The sequence below is a fragment of the Macadamia integrifolia genome, chromosome 14, assembly GCF_013358625.1.
Source record: "Macadamia integrifolia cultivar HAES 741 chromosome 14, SCU_Mint_v3, whole genome shotgun sequence".
NCBI lineage: Eukaryota > Viridiplantae > Streptophyta > Magnoliopsida > Proteales > Proteaceae > Macadamia > Macadamia integrifolia.
The window spans coordinates 18,771,158-18,790,015 of NC_056570.1; the positions used below are offsets into that span (position 1 = coordinate 18,771,158).

The 18,858-nt window shown below is 38.1% G+C and overlaps 2 protein-coding genes and 1 pseudogene across 2 annotated transcripts; 2 read left to right on the forward strand and 1 right to left on the reverse strand.

Moving 5' to 3' along the window:
* Positions 1 to 416: 416 nt before the first annotated feature.
* Positions 417 to 1,779, forward strand: LOC122060688 (annotated as a pseudogene).
* A 5,598-nt stretch (positions 1,780 to 7,377) lies between these two features.
* Positions 7,378 to 9,738, forward strand: LOC122061183 (putative wall-associated receptor kinase-like 16). Its single transcript, XM_042624392.1, has 2 exons — positions 7,378 to 8,670; positions 9,188 to 9,738. Exons 1-2 carry the CDS (start codon positions 7,680 to 7,682, stop codon positions 9,235 to 9,237), a joined length of 1,041 nt encoding a protein of 346 aa, XP_042480326.1. The 5' UTR covers positions 7,378 to 7,679; the 3' UTR covers positions 9,238 to 9,738.
* Positions 9,739 to 15,527: 5,789 nt separating this feature from the next.
* LOC122060579 (peroxiredoxin-2E-1, chloroplastic-like) lies at positions 15,528 to 16,476 on the reverse strand. The gene has a single exon (XM_042623714.1). The coding sequence runs from the start codon at positions 16,127 to 16,129 to the stop codon at positions 15,782 to 15,784; it is 348 nt and encodes a 115-aa protein (XP_042479648.1). The 5' UTR covers positions 16,130 to 16,476; the 3' UTR covers positions 15,528 to 15,781.
* Positions 16,477 to 18,858: the final 2,382 nt, after the last annotated feature.

Genomic DNA, 18,858 nt, shown 5'->3' on the forward strand with positions numbered 1-18,858 from the left:
TAATTCCTATAAACTTGAATAGTAGACTTTTGTTTTCTTATTAAGATAAATGTGGAAACTGGTTATATTTTATTATTTCCTTTAAGTAATAGTATTTTAAAAGATAATTTCATAAACAAATTATTTCCTTATTTAAGTTAAATTTGACCATAATAGCATGTTTGTAATTATTGATTTCATTGTTCAAAAGTGAATTTTCATTATTGTACTCTCCAGGAATAGAAGTGTTTGTCAAACGTTGTTTCTGTTCTTTTCCTATTCTAAGGACATTTCTGAAATAGTTTTACCAAACACTGTTTCTATTCCGCCAGAGTGTCTTCACAGCATGGAATCGAAATAGAACACTTCTATAAAAGAACACTCTCCAGGAATAGAAGTATTATCAAACGGCCCCTAAAAGACTTTGGGCAGCAAGAATGTCGGGCCTAAGAGTTTGGTAACTCCATGCTTTATATCTCGCAAATCTAATTCATAATTTTTTCACTTCTTCATCTGGTTTATCAAGAATGGACCATTCTTTCTTTGTCTCTGTTTTCTCTACTAATTGTAGTTTCCTTTGGTCCTCAAGAAATTACTACGTTATATCCAAACGCCGGCTTGACCCTATAAGAGTTTTGGGTAATTTTTCTAAATGAATCTCAGATTTACATTTTGTTCCTTTCCATCTCTCCTTACTGATCGTTGGCCTTTCCCTTTGGCACTAAATGTAAATCATGGGCTTCTCCTCTCTCTCTCTTTAACCCATGAATCCGCTTTTTTCTTCTCCGGTTTTAGGGTTTCTCTGTCTTAGATTCTTTCAATGGATTAGTTCCAAGACCAGAAAGGCATAGCGAACAACCCATAAAAATAAGAACAAAAAAAAAAAAAAAAGGATAGATAATCTTCCATCTAAGGCTAAGGATTTTGATCTTCAGGATTTGGTCTTTGAAGCCCAATTCTACGGTATTGAGAATCTCCTCATCTTGTCTCTCTCGAACCCATCTCAGTTCAATCCTTTCAATCTCGAAAAGTCTTTGATTTTGCCTCTTGGTGGTAGGGATCCTCTCTCTGCCATATCCACCACCGCATATGGGTTAGTTCATGTCACGCATGGCAGCAAGATTACTTCTTTTAATTAATCGTTGCGGTGAAAATCTACCGTTCTTAATCGCTTCAATGCTATCGATTCAATTCTCGCTCTATCACCTTCGATTGCAGCAACTGGCACCACCAACATCTCTAGCCTCCAGATCCTCTACCTTGACAAGGGTTTTGTGCGAAAAACCTTAAATTGGGAGAATCCAACCAAATCCAGCTCCACTGTCTAAGCGATTGGTTCTTCCCCTTAGGTCCCCTTCACCAGTTTTGAATCTGGGTGACGAAATTCAAATTCAATTATGGTTTTTGATCTCCAGGGAAGCTTCTATCCTGTTTCGGAGGTTGGCCACTTTGAGATTTATGGTGCCGATCTCGACTCCGGCATCCCGGCCACCAAATTGAAATGGGTTTCGGGTTACAATCTGGTTATGGCATTTGGGTCTCATTCAGGACGTGATTGGTAACATCAGGTTATGGGATATCCGGTCTGGTAACGTTGCTTGGGAAGTGAAGGAAAAAGAGGACTGCTTTTCTGATGTCACAAATCTCTCTGCAATTTTCAAGGTTGGAGTGAACTTGGGCGATGTGTTCTTCGTGGATATGAGGAAGCTTAATGTTGACAATACATTTGTATTCACCGAGATTAATTTTTCAGAGATCCGTTATGGCGATCGATCCATCACAATATGTGCAATAACCTAGTTTTAGTTTTCTTAAGCTTCAGATTTTGTATTTTGTATCCCTTCTGTTCCAATTTTATGCATTTTACCTCTTTCCAGAACACCCCTCTCTTTCGTCAAATTAGACTAGAGCCCCTACCGTTAGTCTCTGTTAAGAAATATATCTTATATGCTTATGTAAACTACTAGATTTTATTTTAAATACCAAAATGCCCTTACTAAATGTGAAGTACCTAAAATGCCCATGTAAGAAGTATCATCCTCAAATCGATAGTTATTATACCTTTCTCCCAAATCGAGCACCAGCGGTCATGGCGGTGGCGGTAGTGGCAGCGACATTGACGACAGTGGTAGGCCATTAGCTTTTATGCCTCAACTATTCCTCTTTTTCTATCTATGATTGTGGTGAAAGATGAGTTGTGAATATTTTTACTTCTCTAAACACTCTTTAACGAAATCATTTTGAATTTCAATGCATGTCTGGTGAGGTGCAATGTTGATGAAAGAGAGATAAACATGAGAGAGAACAAAGATGCACCATTTGTGAAGCAGTCAATGGCCCATGCCAATGGCTTGGGTGTGGAGGAGGAGCACTAGACAATCAAATGATGCGTATTTAGTTTCTACTGAAGTGATACTCCAGTAGTTACCACTTGTTAAACTAAGCTTTGTGAAATGGATTAGGGATTTTATAGCCTTCGAAGCCAAGGATTATGTAACTCAAATTTCAGAGGGAGAGAAATTTAGATTCTATAACTTATAGGATGGTCAGAGGGAAAGGGTGGGTGGAGGAAGGTGGAGAGATGTTTTAAGGGGATAGGTGAGGGGGAAAGAAGAGGAGGTGGGGGCACATAGGGGTGGGGGTGGGGTTTGCAGAAGTGGGGTTGATGCGGGAGTTGCAGGTTGAGTGGATGTGGAAGGAGCTATAAAGAGGGAGCGAGGCGGGAGTTGGGGTATGCTAGTACGGAGGGGAGGGAGAGGCGAGGGAGGGGGCAGGGATAGGGGTAGGGTGGGGTCCATTGGCAAGGAGGGAAGTGGTGCATGGAAGGGAGGCAAAATGGTGGATGGCTAAGGGAAGGAGAAGTTAGAGGGCGAAGATGGGGGTAGAAGGTGGATGGGGGTGGGAGAATTGGTTAAAGAAAAATTGGAAATATCTTTTGTTTTGAGTTGAAGCAGTTAACAAGAAAACCCAAACATAATATTTGAAAAATACGATATTACAAACATAGTTTTTTTCAACATAGAGTGCCTCAATTGTAATTTTCCCAAAACTTCAATTAAAGAGGAAAGAAGACAAATAATATAAATACAAATTCTCTATTCTTTTACCCTAGCCTAATTTGCCATAATATGCTAATGATAGCAAGTCCCTATCCTACTTCAACACAAAACAATTGTAAGATGTTTCAAAGTTAAAACTTCCATCACAACTGTCATCTCTGAGGTTGATACGGAATTTGGATCTCTCCAACTTCTTCCAACCTCTCACATGCACACCTATGTTACTTGTCAACCACTTGTTAGACTGCATGTATGTGAAAGGTTGAGACAGAGTTGAAAAGAATTCAAATCCGTCGATATGTGCTTGTCTCTACTGCTCCCACGATTCGTTCCACCATGGCTCAAGCTTCCATCATCTTCTATGACACCCATGCCTCTATGGGAATTTCAGTGCTACTTTGCCCACCACATCTATGTTGATTTTCCTATTTCCCCTTACTAGTGTCACGAGTTCCTGCTAATTTCACCAAAAGTGGCTTTTTTTTAGCTCCAATGTGGCTCGGAGTGATCATGTCCAGCTGTGCTTTATGCTGGGTATTAATGAATTGTCTCATGACATACCCTACTTGGGAACTATCCTGTCTCCTTCCCATTCTCGGGTCAGGACCTTTAAACACATTATTGATCGGATGGATAGGAATTGTCAATTTGAAAATCTAATCTCCTTTCCTATGCTGGTTGAAAAGTGCTTGTTCAATTGGTCCTAGGCTCAATTCCTTCTTATTGGATGTCTTGTTTCGATCTCCCTCTTAGTACATGTCACCAGATTGACTCTATCTGTGCCCGCTTCTGAAATGGGCAATGTCCTGGCACCGGTGGCAATTTCAAAAGAAAATCGCTTCTTATTTCGTGGCATCGGATTTGTTCCCCTCTTCAGCAAGGTGATCTTGGGATTCATGATGCCAAATCTCATAATAAAGCCCTCCTCCTTAAATTGGGCTGGAGATTACTCAATGTATCCAACTCGCTCTGGGCCTCTACCCTTAAGGCACAATACTTCCCAAAGAATTCTCTTTTTGACTCATCCATCTCCTCCAAAAAGCGGTCTTGGGTCTGGAACAATCTCGCATCCATTTTAGCACTTCTTAAGCATATGGTTTCTGTGTCGATTGGTTCTGGCTCCTCTACTTTCTTTTGGGTCGATCCTTGGGTCCCCACCCTATTGGACTTTTCAGTATCAGGCTCCACCTCTGCTTCTCACTCCTTTTTTTGTGTCAGTGACTTTATTTGCGATGGTTGATGGAATACCCAGGTTTTTCTTAACATTGTCCCTCCTAATATGTGTTCCCATATTTGCCGAATCCCAATCTCTTCCCGCCCCGATGTGTGCAAATGTCGTGCTTCCTCTACTGGTACTTTTTCTATCAATTTATTCAAACTCAATAGGTTTGCCCCTTTCGGGGATCTACCCCCTTCCGCATACCTATCGCTTCCTCCTCATTGGTGGACTTTTTTCTGGAAACTGGATTTGAACCCTAAATTTTAAATCTTCTTCTAGCGATTGTTACTTAATGGTATTCCTGTTTAGGAATGGCTAAGTAAATGGATTACCCTTGATGTCTCATGTGTGTTTTGTGATACTAACACTGAATCCATTACCCATCTTTTCCTTGAATGTGACTTCACTAAAACGATTTGGGTTGTTTGCCCGCTTGGACTTCATTTAAGTGGATTATGTTGTTCATCTGTGGTTGAATTTGCCAGATTCTTCTATTTTGATCCGTGCCTCTCCAATCAGGAGAAATGTCGATTGTTTAGCATGGTGGCTATTGTGAATTATCTTATTTGGGCCCACAGAAATGATGTGGTGGTTTGACATTTAAATCCGAATCCTAACGCACTTGTACGGCATATTTCCCGATGGTTTGTTGATCTTTAATTAAGCATGGATACTAACTTCTCCAATCTTTCTTCCTTTGTTATAGATCATTCAGAGATCGTCTTGAGCAAGGATTTCTCTCTACCCATTTTGCCTTCTAATATATTAGTATGTCTTGGCTTTACAAACTCTTTGAGATCAGACTCTTTTGGGATATGTGGTGTTCTCTTGCAAGGTAGATTTCAGAATCTTGCCCAACAACCCTCCCTATTTTCGTCCTTGGAGGAAATAGAAGTTGAAGGAATTTTGCATGGCTTGAAGTTGGCAAAGGAAAAGGGTTGGACTATCTCTGAAGTTTGGTTCTCTTCCAAGGCATTACTTCAGCTTATTCCGACGCCCTCTGACCACAGCTGGCCTTTCTACAGTATTGGTGCATTTTGGGACCTTTATAAGACTTTTGGGCATCTTAAGTCTCTGTATAAATGTAGGAATTCTAACATTCCTATGTTATATTTACAAACCTTATGTAACCGAGAAAGGGGAGTGAGTAGTACTCTTTCTATGTAATGGTTTTTTTTTTTGTTAATAAAAAAAAAAATATTTAGCAGTCTATCCCAAAAAATGGGTTGTGGGTTCCGATCCAATTTGAATTGATTCGATCTTGAGCCTGGTTTTTAAACCCTTGAGAGGTTCTTTCCTCCTTGCACACAACTCATGGAGAAGCAAAATGATGGTGTGAAAATCGTCTGCAATCTTTGCATCGGTGCAGTGAGCATCGAGTGGCTGAGAGCCCCTTGGGATGTGTACCCAAATGCTCTCAACCGTCTGATGCTCATTGCACCTCACCGCTCGTTGCAGAAGATGTGGACTTAGAATGATGGGCCTGGATCTTCTCTATTGTCCTATGCACTAATGCACATTAGATGGCTAGCAACACCCAAACACGCACTCTTAGTTGTCGGATGTGCATTGGATACACTAGCATACTTGAGAGGATCTAGTTCCTAGAATGATAGAATTAATACAAGATCTAGCATGGTTTCAAGAATTAGAAATTAAATTAGTGAATTGATCAAGTTGGATCAGAGTTGATCGTGATTGATCGAGTCTAACTCTGGCTAATTCCCTTCCATTCTACTCTATTTCCAATTGATGATTCTAGTCTATTCGGATCGGCATCAGCATATTATGGCTTCATTTTTCTGAAACTTCGGCATGATCATGGTTTTAAAACTGGAAATCAGATTGGAATGGCATTGATCTTGATGGATTCTCGATTCTTGATCTTGACCTTTTCGATCTTGATACACATGTACGTATGATCTAAGGATAAAATGGTAATAAAAGCTGATTAAAAAAAAAAAAGATATGTTCGATTCGATTCAATCCAATCCGATCTAGACTAGTCTCGAAATGATATTGGCTTCGACCGTTACCGAGTTTTAGAACCTTGGTGCATGATTGGCCTGTTGTTCTTCTTCATCTTAAAAAATAGGAAAATTTACCGTGCCACCCCTGGAGAATGTCACAATGATAAGACCACCCCCCTATTTCACCAAATTATTCTCAAACCCCCTACCGTTAGTCACTGTTAAGGAATATACTATAGTTGCTGATATATTTTATTTTAAACACCAAAATGCCCTTATGAAATAGGATGTACCAAAAATACCCTTACCATAGGTTAACATTTCTTTACCCAAATCAATAGCCCATTCCAAGACCTATTTCATATTTCTCTCAAATTGCCGCCGTTGGACCACCAACAATCGTTCATAGTAGCAGTAGCAGCGGCATCAATGAAGAACAACGACCTTGAGAGAAAGGGCGATTAATACATGATCTAAACTCAAACCGATCGATCCACGTCTCCTGAAAAATGAAGAAAAAAAATACCATTTTTGATGATCGATTAGAGAACAGAGAACTAGGTAGTACAGAAAAAAGAGCAAGAAAGAAGGTAAAATCGATCCGTTCTGATATGATCCAATCTACGCATCTGCGAAGACGATTCCTCGTAATAACGGACCTTTGATTCATTAATCTTGTCGTATTGACTAAAAGCCCTCTTTCTACCCCAAAAAAATAAAGAGACTAAAAGCCCTCTCAAGAGGTTGGTCATCGGTTACCCACGCAAGGCCACCAACGAAACATCTGAACTCAACATCTGCGAAGGCCATTGCTGAAGAAGAAAATGGATTAAACGAACAAAAAAACTAAAGAAAAATCTTGGAAAAGTAAAAGAGGATCAGCCCTTACCATATTGTTGGGTGTTAAAAGAACAAAAGATAAATTCAATTATTTGTTATTCCATTGTCTCGACTTTCCTTACACCATTTGCTTAAGGTCATCAATTTTATTAATGATAAGGGTATAATTTTCACGTTTAACATTAGCTGAAGGTAGGGGGTCTGAGAATAATTTGATGAAATATAATGGATGTTTTTTATTATTATGGCATTCTCCAAGGTGGCGCGGTAAATTTTCCCAAAAACATAATATCTAATCTATGAGCATTCAAAAACAGATCCGAGTACTCTTGTTCTCTCGTGAAGTCGTTGTTGATTTTCTTCTTCTTGCTGTTGTTGATCTTCAACTCTTCCTTGCAAACACGTTCTTGATTGCTTCCATTCTTTTCTTTCTTCAGATTAGGTTTATTTTGACAGGAGTTGCAGGTTAAATTCAGTCTCCCCCACAAGCAAGCATGTGGTCATGCTTTAAATTACCCAACAGGAAATGAATCTAGAACAAGACTCGAGAAGAAAGACCCAGAACAGGAACAATTTAGATTCTTAAAGGGAAGAACAGAAGAGGAATCATTCATGTTAGAGAATGGAGGTCGGATATTAGAAGAGCTAATCTCTTCCTTTGGTGGAAAATCAACTCCCGTTCGTACCTTCTCCAAGCAAGAACTCCAGATTGCAACCAACAATTATGCTCAAGGCGGAGTTCTTCACAGTGATTTGACCTATAAATTGTATAAAGGAACCCTAGAAAATCGTGAAATTTCGGTCAAGAGGTATACTGAAATTGATGCTGAGAGTTATATCCACTGGTATATAAATGAAGTCGCAGTCGCATCTCAGATAAATCATCACAAGCATGTTTTGAAACTTTTGGGTTGTTGCTTAGAGACACAAGTTCCTACACTGGTGTATGAATTTGCAGAGAATGGAGATCTGTCTGATCATATTTACGAGAAATTGGAGCTCCCTTCGAAGCATCATCCACCATTAACGTGGGATAACAGGTTAAGGATTGCGACTGAGGTAGCAGATGCGATAACCTATCTCCACACAGGTACTTCTAAGCCCATCATCCACAGGGAAATCAAACCCAGAAATATTTTCTTAGGTAAAAACTTTGCTGCAAAACTATTTGAATTTGGGCTCTCCATTTCAATTCCTTTGGGTAAAACATATGTAGAATCAGAGGTTGTTGGGTCTATTGGGTTCGTTGATCCTGAAGCTGTCTCCACTGGGAGGTTTACAGAGAAGAGCGATGTTTATAGTTTTGGGGCTGTATTACTTGAGATTTTGACAGGTAGGAGGGTTCGTCATATATTCGAGGAGGTGTTTGATGGTGTGCCAGGATCTTACCAGGCTGAACAATTAATGAATTTAAAGGATTCCAAATATACTGTTATGTACCATGAAAATGATCTCGAAAGGTACTTAAAGAGAAATATTTTGAAGGAAAGAAACAGAGAGCAGTTAATGGCATGTGCAGAGCTTGCTCTGAAATGTGTCAAAGTGAATCCTGAGGAAAGGCCTACTATGATGGAAGTGGCATATGAGCTCAGAAGAATCAAAGGTATTCAACACTCTTCACAATGATGCAAAGAAAAATTTGTTGTTTTTCCATTCTATGTTCTTGTACAAAGCAAGGGAAAGGATTTTGCAATATCCATTCCCTGCAGGAACTTTCTTTGATTTGGTTTCTTTAGCCCTAGCAGAACACACAAAATAGCTGCAGGTGATCAGATGTTTAATGGGATGGCTAGTGAGTCCAATGGATGCATTTCTTTGACCTGAGAAAGATTGTAATTAACTGTAAAGGGAATTTATTTTGAGGGAGGCGTTGCATTAATGCTTGAGTTGGGGGTTGATGGTGCCAATTAGTCCCTTTGTTCTGGATGTGGTCAAAGGAAGAAATCTGCGATATGTGCTGTAGACTGTCATCTATCATCTTTTTCTCAATTTAGCATCACCTCTAGAATCTTTACACATCATAAAATGGTCACTTTTGATTAAGGCTAAGGTGGCTTTGAATTCCTGGATTTTTTTTTTTTTTAATTGGTGGAATTTAAAAGTTCTGTTTTGATTATTAGATCAAACAAATCAGAACTGTTGGTTGAGGTTGAGGTTGAGGATGAAATGAATGTTGACCAATTGGTTGAGCAGAATGGAAAGGATTCCAAATATACTGCTATGGACAGTGAAAATGATCTAAAGGTACTTAAAGGCAAATATCCTGAAGGAAAGAAATGGAGAGCAGTTAATGGGCAGAGCTTGCTCTGAAATGTGTCAAAATGTATCCTAAGGAAAGGTCTACTATGATGGAAGTGACATATGACCTCAGAAGAATTAAAGGTATTCAACCCACTACACAATGATAGCCTGTGAGAATAGATTGAAAAAAAGTGTGGCTTTTCCATTCATGTTCATGTCCAAGCCTCCAAGGCAAGTAAAAATGATTTTTGATCTTTGTTCCTTCAGAAACCTTTGTATGATTCATATGCTAATGTTTCTTCTTTTACTTGTAGTTAGGTTCTTATCCTTGGTGGTAACTGGTATGTGTCCTTGTTGATTGTTCTGTTTTCCTTTTCACATGTTCCAAGGCCTTATCTATTTAATTTGCCACCTTTAATTTGATGCCAAAGAATTTTAAGTGATTTACAACAAGTAAAGCAATCAAATTATGATTTTGCTAAGTAGTTATCATCAGTATGATCTAAAAGTTTCTTAAATAATGTTGTAACTTCCTAACAATCTGAACAATGTACCTTCATCATTGAAGACCCATTTGTTAATGGCTGTTGATCAATTGATATGGACAAGTGGACAACAAAAGAAATAATTTTGTCATTCAGATACATATTTTTACCAATGTAGTGGTTAACCTGAATAATAGCAATTCATCAATGCTATCATGATACTGTAATACATAGCATCCCCGTAAGTAGCTCAAAAACTGCTCCTGTCTATGTGTAATAGCTTGTACATTTAAATGTACGGCATATCCCCCTGGGCAAAGGAAAAAAAAATCAATTACTACCAATTCGTAGTGAAATGTCTAAAAATCAGAGGATGAGAAGAAATACACAACGTAGCTCTTTAGATATTATACATTGAACTTTCTGGAAAAGAAAATAAATAAATCATTGGTGAAAATATTCATTTTCTTACTAAAACCCATTAGTATCATATACTTAAATCAGATAGAATTGATATGCATAATTAATTCTTATTGCTACATGCAGCAAGTGCTTATGTTGCATAAGATAACAAGTTTGGTGTTGGATACTATTGATAGCATCCACCACTTACAAGAGCACTAATATCAAACGTTTTCACCATTGTGGTCTACTCAAAGCAAACCGAGATGAGCGCTCACCTCATAGGCTCATACTACTTGTCTACGATATGAAAATGATCATGAAAATACAATAAAGACCATTTTTTAGAAGAATGACATAGCAGTTTAGAAAGTTCCATATTGCTACAAAGCTATCATCTCCTAATCTGAGTTTGAGAGTTGATAAGAACCATTCCTCTGTCCTATGTTTCTTTACGCAGAATGAACTATGCATGACTTGCTTTTTAGTTTCTTCATGATTACATTAAAATGGACATCACCTTGAGCTTTATCTTAAGCAAGAAAAAAATGGAAAAGGTAAAAAAACTCTTTAGTTCATTGTACCAGAATCATCCAAGCACAGATTGTACTCTGACAGCTTTCTTCTTTATCTTACTTATCCTCATGATGCTGTTCAGACTTTGTTCATTTTAGACATTATTGTGGATAAAATTGTGTTCTGGTTCTGAGACCATTTGTTTCATCATCATTTGTCTTTGAAAGTCTCCTCTTGGCATTTTTCTGTTGGTTAAATAGGTCTTTTCCCCTTCTTGTAATATACAAGTTGGTTACTCCAAAACTGGACATATTACATCCTCTCTTTCCATCTCTCACCCCTAAAAGAAGAGGATGTTGTTTTCAGTACAATAGTGTGGTTCATCTCAAAGAAGTGGGATGGCATGAACAAAGATCATGAGCCTTTCAACAAGTCTCTTCATTTGAAACTTTGTTAGAGAGACCTTAAAGTGGAAGTTGCTATTTAGGTCAGAGTACCAAAGATAAAATGTGTCTGGGTTAAAACTTATGGTGTGCTCTAAAAAAATAAAAAATAAAACTTCCAGCTCATTGACTTGGACTGTTATTTTATCTGTTTGTTCATTTGAACATGAACAAGCTATGATATCTAGGCTGTTGAGTTGGAGCCTTTCCTGATTTTAGAATTTTGTAGCAGCAAATTGGGAGGGTTCATAATCTAACAAATTGAACAATGGAACTGGAACAACAACAACAAACTCAGCCTTATCCCAACTTAATGGTGTCAGCTATATGGATCCATACACAACAGAGAAAAAAGGGGCCAAACAAAGAAATAGGGGAGACGGGGAGGCGAAATGATGAGAGTATACTAGTGAGAGTAAGAGGAAAGAGGCCCAGCCCAAAGAGGCAAGAGAATTTCAGCTAAATGGGGTCGGAAACATGAATCCTAGCTCTCCAATAGGTTCTCATACTTGGGACAAGGCCGAGACTAAGCATGTCATTCCTCACCACTTCGTCTATGGTTATTTTAGGTCTGCCCCTAGCTCTTTTAGCTCTTTGAAATTGAATCAAATAACACTTCCTTGCCGGGATGTCCTCAGGCCTCCCTTTAATGTGGCCAAACCACCTCAAACGACTTTCACGAGCTTGTCGTTGATTGGGGAAACTCCCAAGTCAGCTCTAATATGCTCATTCCTCACTTTATCCTTCCTAGTTTTGCCATACATCTATTTTAACATCCTCATCTCCGCTATAACTTTTGTATATGGCACTTCTTAACTGCCCAACATTCCGCCCCATACATCATAACTAGATGCACAACAGTCCTATAAAATTTTCCTTTAAGCTTTAAAGGGATATGCCGGTCAAATAGCATCTAGATGCCCCTCTCCACTTCATCCATCCCTACTTTAATTCTCTGGGAAACATCATCCTCTATATCACCATCTTTATTATAGTTGACTCTAAATATGTAAAAAAGCCACTTTATATAATCTCTATCTCCTCTTTCCCCATTATCCATCATAGATTGGCTAAAGTTACACATCATATACTTCGTCTTCGATCTACTAATCTTGAAATCTCTTGCTGTAATCTAGTTTGATATATAATTCATTTCTTTGTTGTTCATTGTACTTTGCATATAATTATTCTCTAGTGGATTGAAGTCATCCAGAAAATTTTATTTCAACAGAAGCATGGAACTGCCCTTGACTAGACAGTCAATCCATATACTGATGCCTACTGGGGTAGAAATTACAAAGCATGAAATTGCTTTTTCAGTAAGAAGTCCATGTTCTGATGCATAATTGGGAATACGTTGTGTGCTTCTTGGTCTAAGTCAAGCTAATGCATTAGATCAGGCGAGGTGTTAGATCATCTTTTATTCTATCCTTTCATCAAAGCAATCTTGTTTCAGTCTCACTATACTATGAACTCGTGGAAAAATCAATTCATTGAGGACTGGGTTTTCTTTTATCACCACTACCCATGTAACAAGAAGGATTGTTCTGCATTCTATTATGGCTCCACAGTCTTATACAATTTCTGGAAGGCTTGATGTGAAACAGTTCTTGAAAACATAGAATTGAACAGTCATGGCAATTTAATCAGATAAACCACAAAAGTGATGAATATACTCCTTCCTAAACTTCCACACATCAAGCTAGTGACCAAGAACAGGCCTCATCCTCACAAACCCCCCCCCCTCCCCAAAAAAAAAAATCCTCAATGCTGATGGGACAAAATCTACCATCATGATGCTTGCAGTATTGTTATTCATGATGAGATGGATCAGTTTGTTACTGCAGAATTTCTGCTTCTTCAGCAAGTTTTGATATTTAGGCCACTAGCTTCGATGAGCGAGTAATATCCCCATGGAAGAGCTTGTTCTATTTCCCAACTGTCAAATTGAAGGACACACCCTTACAGGGTCTAGCTGTCCAAGTTGGTCTTTAAAATTTCTTGGTGATTCTTGTGTATTGTGAAGAGGGATTCCACTACTGCACTGAGGATAATGAGCTACACTCCTAGTGATGCAAATAAAGCTGTTCATAAGCTGGTGAAATTTGCACTTACAGGTCCTTAAAAATCTTTTGCCTCTTTTTAAGTTTTTAAAGTTTCACTTTACATGTACAAGTCATATGAGCCTAATCTTCTATTAACTCTGAAATTATATTACAAAGAGAGTCCAAATGGAAAATTTAAACGTTACAGTGAAATGTATTATAAAATTTGGGAAAGTTGCCATGATCTAACTCATTCTGATGACTCTTCCTTTAGAGGTTTTTTTTTTTTTTTTGGAGTGGAACTTCCTTAGACTTGGCTTAGTAAGAAGCACATCTGACTCTTGGTTCACCAACTTCTTGATCAATTGTTTTTGCTCACCCTCTAAGCCACCCATATAGCTGAGAATTTCCAAGCAATTGGAAGCTTTCAATGACGAGGCCGATAAAATTGGCCAACTTCCTGATCAATTGTTTTTGCTCACCATCCAAGCCCCCCATATAGCTGAGAATTTTCGGGCAATTGGAAGTCACTTTCCATGGTGAGGCCGATAAATTGATGTTACGCAATCATTACTGTCCATCTTTATCAGCCAACTCCCATGTTTCCCTCTCTCTCTCTCTCTCCCTCTCTCTTTGATTATTAATCAATTACAGATTAATAAAATAGTTTAATTGTTTGCATGCACAAGTTAGGAAGCAGTATAGGAATGCTACCGGGGATATTAGCCGTAGGATTTTGTTCATCCTAAATATAACCATTGGATTGAAAAAAGAGGTCTAAACCTTCAATCCACCGCTGCTACACCTTATCTCTCCCCTAATTCCATCTCCACCCTCTGTCTGATGATTCAAGCCACGTTGGAATGCTGTCGAAACACTGCTTCAGCCATGCCAGAATGCTACCGGACGTTGTCAGAATGTTGCTTCGGCCACACAGGAAAGCAACGTTCATAGGGTTTTAGAGTTTCGGAACGTTGTCGAACGCTCCCAGAATGCTACTTCAGCCATGTTGGAAAGCAATGTCCATGGGGTTTCAGGGTTTCAGATGTCTTTACTTGTGATCTAATTCTTCTTCTAATTTATCTCTGTTTCTGTTCAAGTCTCGTTCATATTGAAGGGTTTGATATTCTCTGATTCAACTCCCTTGGTTTCGTGAGACTAGAAACTGATTCAGCAACAGAGGAGTTGTTTATGTGTTCGATTTTGGAGCGAAAGGGGATGGTATTCATAACGATACCAAGGTAGGCCAAAGAACTCAAAGCTCTGTAAATCTTCTTAAATCATTGTCTCTCAGCTCAATCCTTTATGGTCGTTTAGTTTCGATTCTTTGTGTGTGTAATGTAATACCATGTCATAGAATTCTGTTAAAAAGAAAAACCCTCTTCCCTATCTTTGAAAATTACAAGATAATGATTAAAGAAGGAAACCAAATGCTTCTTAAATTGTTCACTTGCAAAACCCAATCTGCGTTATGGAGTTGCATTCTAAGATATGAGTTTGGGAGGACGCAATTACAAGGAGTGTGTTGGATGCAATTGGGGTTGCCAACGAACTCAAGACCCAGTTTCTTGAAATCCAAGGGTAAAATTCCATTTTATTATCACATTCTTTGAACTAACCCTTTCAAACTAATTGTCAAACTCATCTTTCCAGGTAGCGTGAGAGACAAAGACGAAGAAGAAGAAGAAGAAGAAGGGGAATGAAAGAAGTTGCAAGAGAACAACATAAATAAATTAGATACACACTATATTTAATCAATGACATAGATCTGATCTATCTAATCTAACAGTCAATAAATGCTAGCATTCCTAATACCTTTGTATCCCGTTAGCATTCTTTTCTTTTTCCCTTATATTAATTAGTTTTTTTTTTTTTTTTTTTTTTGATTTTTTAGTTCTCATGCACAAAAACACACACACACTCTCTCTCTCTCTCTCTCTCTCTCTCTATATATATATATATATATATATATTTTTTTTAACCACTTGAAGAACCATAAGGTTAACAGTCAACACCAAATCTAAGGACCACTATGCACCTGATGTATAAAAGAATGTAAACAAACAATGTGGTTCCATGCCTTTATCCTAAACCCCTTCCATCATGCTCTTGGAAAATGAAAAAACAGAACGTGACGAGAGTGGACCTGATTTTAGGGTCAGTTGGCCCTGATTAATCTTGATTGTCCCTTTAATTAGCATTTGTCCTTTAGCACTCCTATTTTTTGTCCTTTTAGGGTCGGTTGGACCTTATTAATCTTGATTGTCCCTTATTTTAGCATTTATGTCCCTACATGCACTTAAAAAAAGAGAGAAAATGAAATATTATCAACACCAATCATTCTTATAAAAAATAAAACAATTTCCATCCCCCACCCCTGTGTTTTACATTTATTACACCCCCTGTGTTCTTGAAGATTACAAAAACCTCCCCTAGCAGTTAATTAATATTACAAAAAAAGTGACACTGTCATAGTTTGGCTATTAAGATTTCTTTTTAAATACCCATATTACCCCCTGAAGTAGGTGAATTACCTATTATACCCATATTATTATAACTAAAGGAGTGGAGAGAGTTAAGACTCATCTTCTCTCACCGTCGAACCTAGCCCCTTGCAGAGCTCGTCTGAGGTGATCAGCGAACAGCGACGACGGCGAACGCCGATTGGCGAATAGCGACGACGGCAAGAAAGCCCTCTTTGAAGCACAAAGGGCAAGCCGTCTCTGAAGCAGTCCTCCATCATCCAAATTCCAAACTTTCACAACCCCACCATCCACAAGAAGAGCATATCTCCTGGACCGCACCCCGAACCCTACAGGCTTATCACTAAGATCAAGCTCAGTCCCAATCGCCTTCGTGAACGTTCCATTCCCATCAGAAAGCAACAAAACCTCATCCCCAATCTTCAAATCCTCCTTCCAAGCCTTCATCACAAAAGCATCGTTCACAGAAATACAAGCGATGGTATCGATACCCTTGGCCGTCAATTCACTAAACTTCTCGACGAACCCAGGAAGGTGTTTGGCTGTGAAGTTTTGATTTTGCAGGGAGTTCGAAAGCCCTCTCTGAAGCAGCGGTCGTCGCCGTCGTCTTCACCTGGACTCCTCCCTATCGCCGGCGATGGAAATGGGTGAAAAAATGGAAAGGGTCGTACGAGAGTGGTTGAGGGTAAGGGATAAGGATAAAAGGGTAAAATGGGGAAAATGGGTCAAGAGCAAAAGCGCAAATTGCATTTTAACACTCAAATCTAACGGTCCATTAACAGTGTTAATTGACAGGGGAGGTTTTCATAATTTTTGAAAACACAGGGGAGGGGTTCATAATTTTTGAAAACACAGGGGAGGGGATGTAAATTGTCCTAGAAAATATTATTAACTCTATTATAATAAATCAAGAAAACATAGACACGTAAAAAGTGTTAGTCGTGTGGATGGACTGAAAAATTAAGAGTGTGGGTGATGTTGGTGGATTGAAAATTTAAGATTTTGGGTGGAATATGTGTGTATTTATAATTTATATACTTTTTATCTAGGGTCAGGTTGGTCGGGGCAAGCTCAACCCAAAACCCTACCTATGTTTGGTCCGGCCCAGCCCAGGTACTATTGTAGGTATAATGATCATTAGGATCAAATGTGTATCCGTCCTCTTCCCATGGCTGACTATTTGTCCATGTTGTGTGTGTGTGTGAGAGAGTGAGAGAGAGAGAGAGAGAGAGAGAGGCCTAATATACATAATTGTCCCTCTTTTTATGGGGGAAATAAAATAACTCATAATGGATAGACGTGAATCCAACTACAGATAGGGTACGTCTTCGGTTATAGACACAGAAAGTGTTAGGCACTTAGTCCGCCTGATCGAAGCTGATCTTTCCTAAACTTTATGCTCCTAACATATAAGAAAATGCATTAAATACATTATAAATGTTTGAAAAGATCCCCAACATGTGCAATTAGGTATTTTTAAATCGTTCTGGGAGCATAAATGCTTACATAAATGACTTTTGCAAAAAACGGACAACACAACGGATTGTTTTGAAGCATAAAGGTCGATTTTTAAATCCAGCATCCCAAGCCCCAACGACGTATTTTGAAAAGGTTATGTGCAACTGGGCAACATAATGACATATCTTTATGAAAAAAAGGATGGACTTCAATCTAACAACATAACAATATATTTTGAAGAGTTTGTGTGCAAATGACAGCATAACGATGTGTTTTGAGCAAATGCATTTGATCTAGAAAAGTGTCGAAAGTACTGGTGTTAGGGTGTGCAGTGTGCAAAGTGTATCCAGATATTGTTGGATAACTACACATGTGGGGAATGATCATTAATTCACACACTGCAAAAATATAATGATTTGGAGCCTCACCAAATTGTATCGTTAGTCCAAAATTCTTATAGAAAATATATGTGCCTATTCAACCTAATAGCTTATAATTTTTAATCTGTGAAGGATAAAACAAAAATGAGGTAGGAAGATACAAAGCGTATGCTAAAGAATCGTCAACTTACTACGAGTGGTGTCAAAAAAATCTTAACACATGTAACAATCTAGAGATGATCAAACCCGATAATTAGTAAAGAAAACCCAACCCCATGTAGGTAATCCCAATGGTTTCTTTACCATCAAGTCATCTAGCTCTTTTGTTCTCCCCCTTGGTGATGACTACTTTCCTTTCAAATAAAAGTACAAAACTATAGACTTTTCTTCAACCCAATTGATTGTGAGAAGCCTTAATGTTCTTGAAATATTTGTAAGATCAAACTAACCTTAATAGTTAATAAAAAAGAATTAATCATCTCATAAGGGTTTTAATTAAAATATGTTTAATTTATTTTTCTCTGTTATACAAATCAATTGGTTCTGATGTGGCTCGACGTTGAACCCTTTGGAATTATCTTCCAAGTTGCCTCCTTATTTATGGATTGTCAAGTCATCAATTTTAGTCCGCTAAACCTTTTAAACTTTAATTCTAATAAATCCAAGGGACAGGGCTGGGTATGTTAGCGATATGTCCAAATCTCTCTCTCTCTCTCCCTCTTACTTTCATTAGAAACTTTTCTTATGTCTCTTCCATTCAGTGCTACAATTGGTTAAGCAGCTAGCTCCAGAAAAGTCGGCGGCATACCTAACCTCCTCCCTAAATACCAATAATGTTTCTTTGATTATGTCAACCAAAATTAGGGTAAACAAAACAACACTTACCCCCATCCCTAGTTAATTCCTATGTTCATGTAGTAATAGTTTTGCTTTCCTAAACCGTTAACTAATAAGGGTGTCAATTTACAAGTGAAATCGAAAATCGAAATTGAAATTGGTCGTTTTAATTGAATTGTTATGATTTAAAAACTTGGAATTTTTTTTGGTTTGATTTTAATTTCATTACTAAAACCGAACAAATTTATTATTTGTAATCAAAAGAAACCCGATAAAATTATATTATTTTAATCAATGTGGATGTGATGATAAATTCTACTATTTTTTAATATTTGAAATTTTTTTGATAGGTCATGAACCTAACAAATGAGGTTTTTTTTTCTCGATGAAGATATAAAAATATGGCCGAAGCACTGAATCAGTTCGGTTTTGATTCTAAAAAAAGAAAAAGCCTCAAGAGTGAAGATCCAGCCATTTTTATTCTTTTCTTTTTCTTATTTT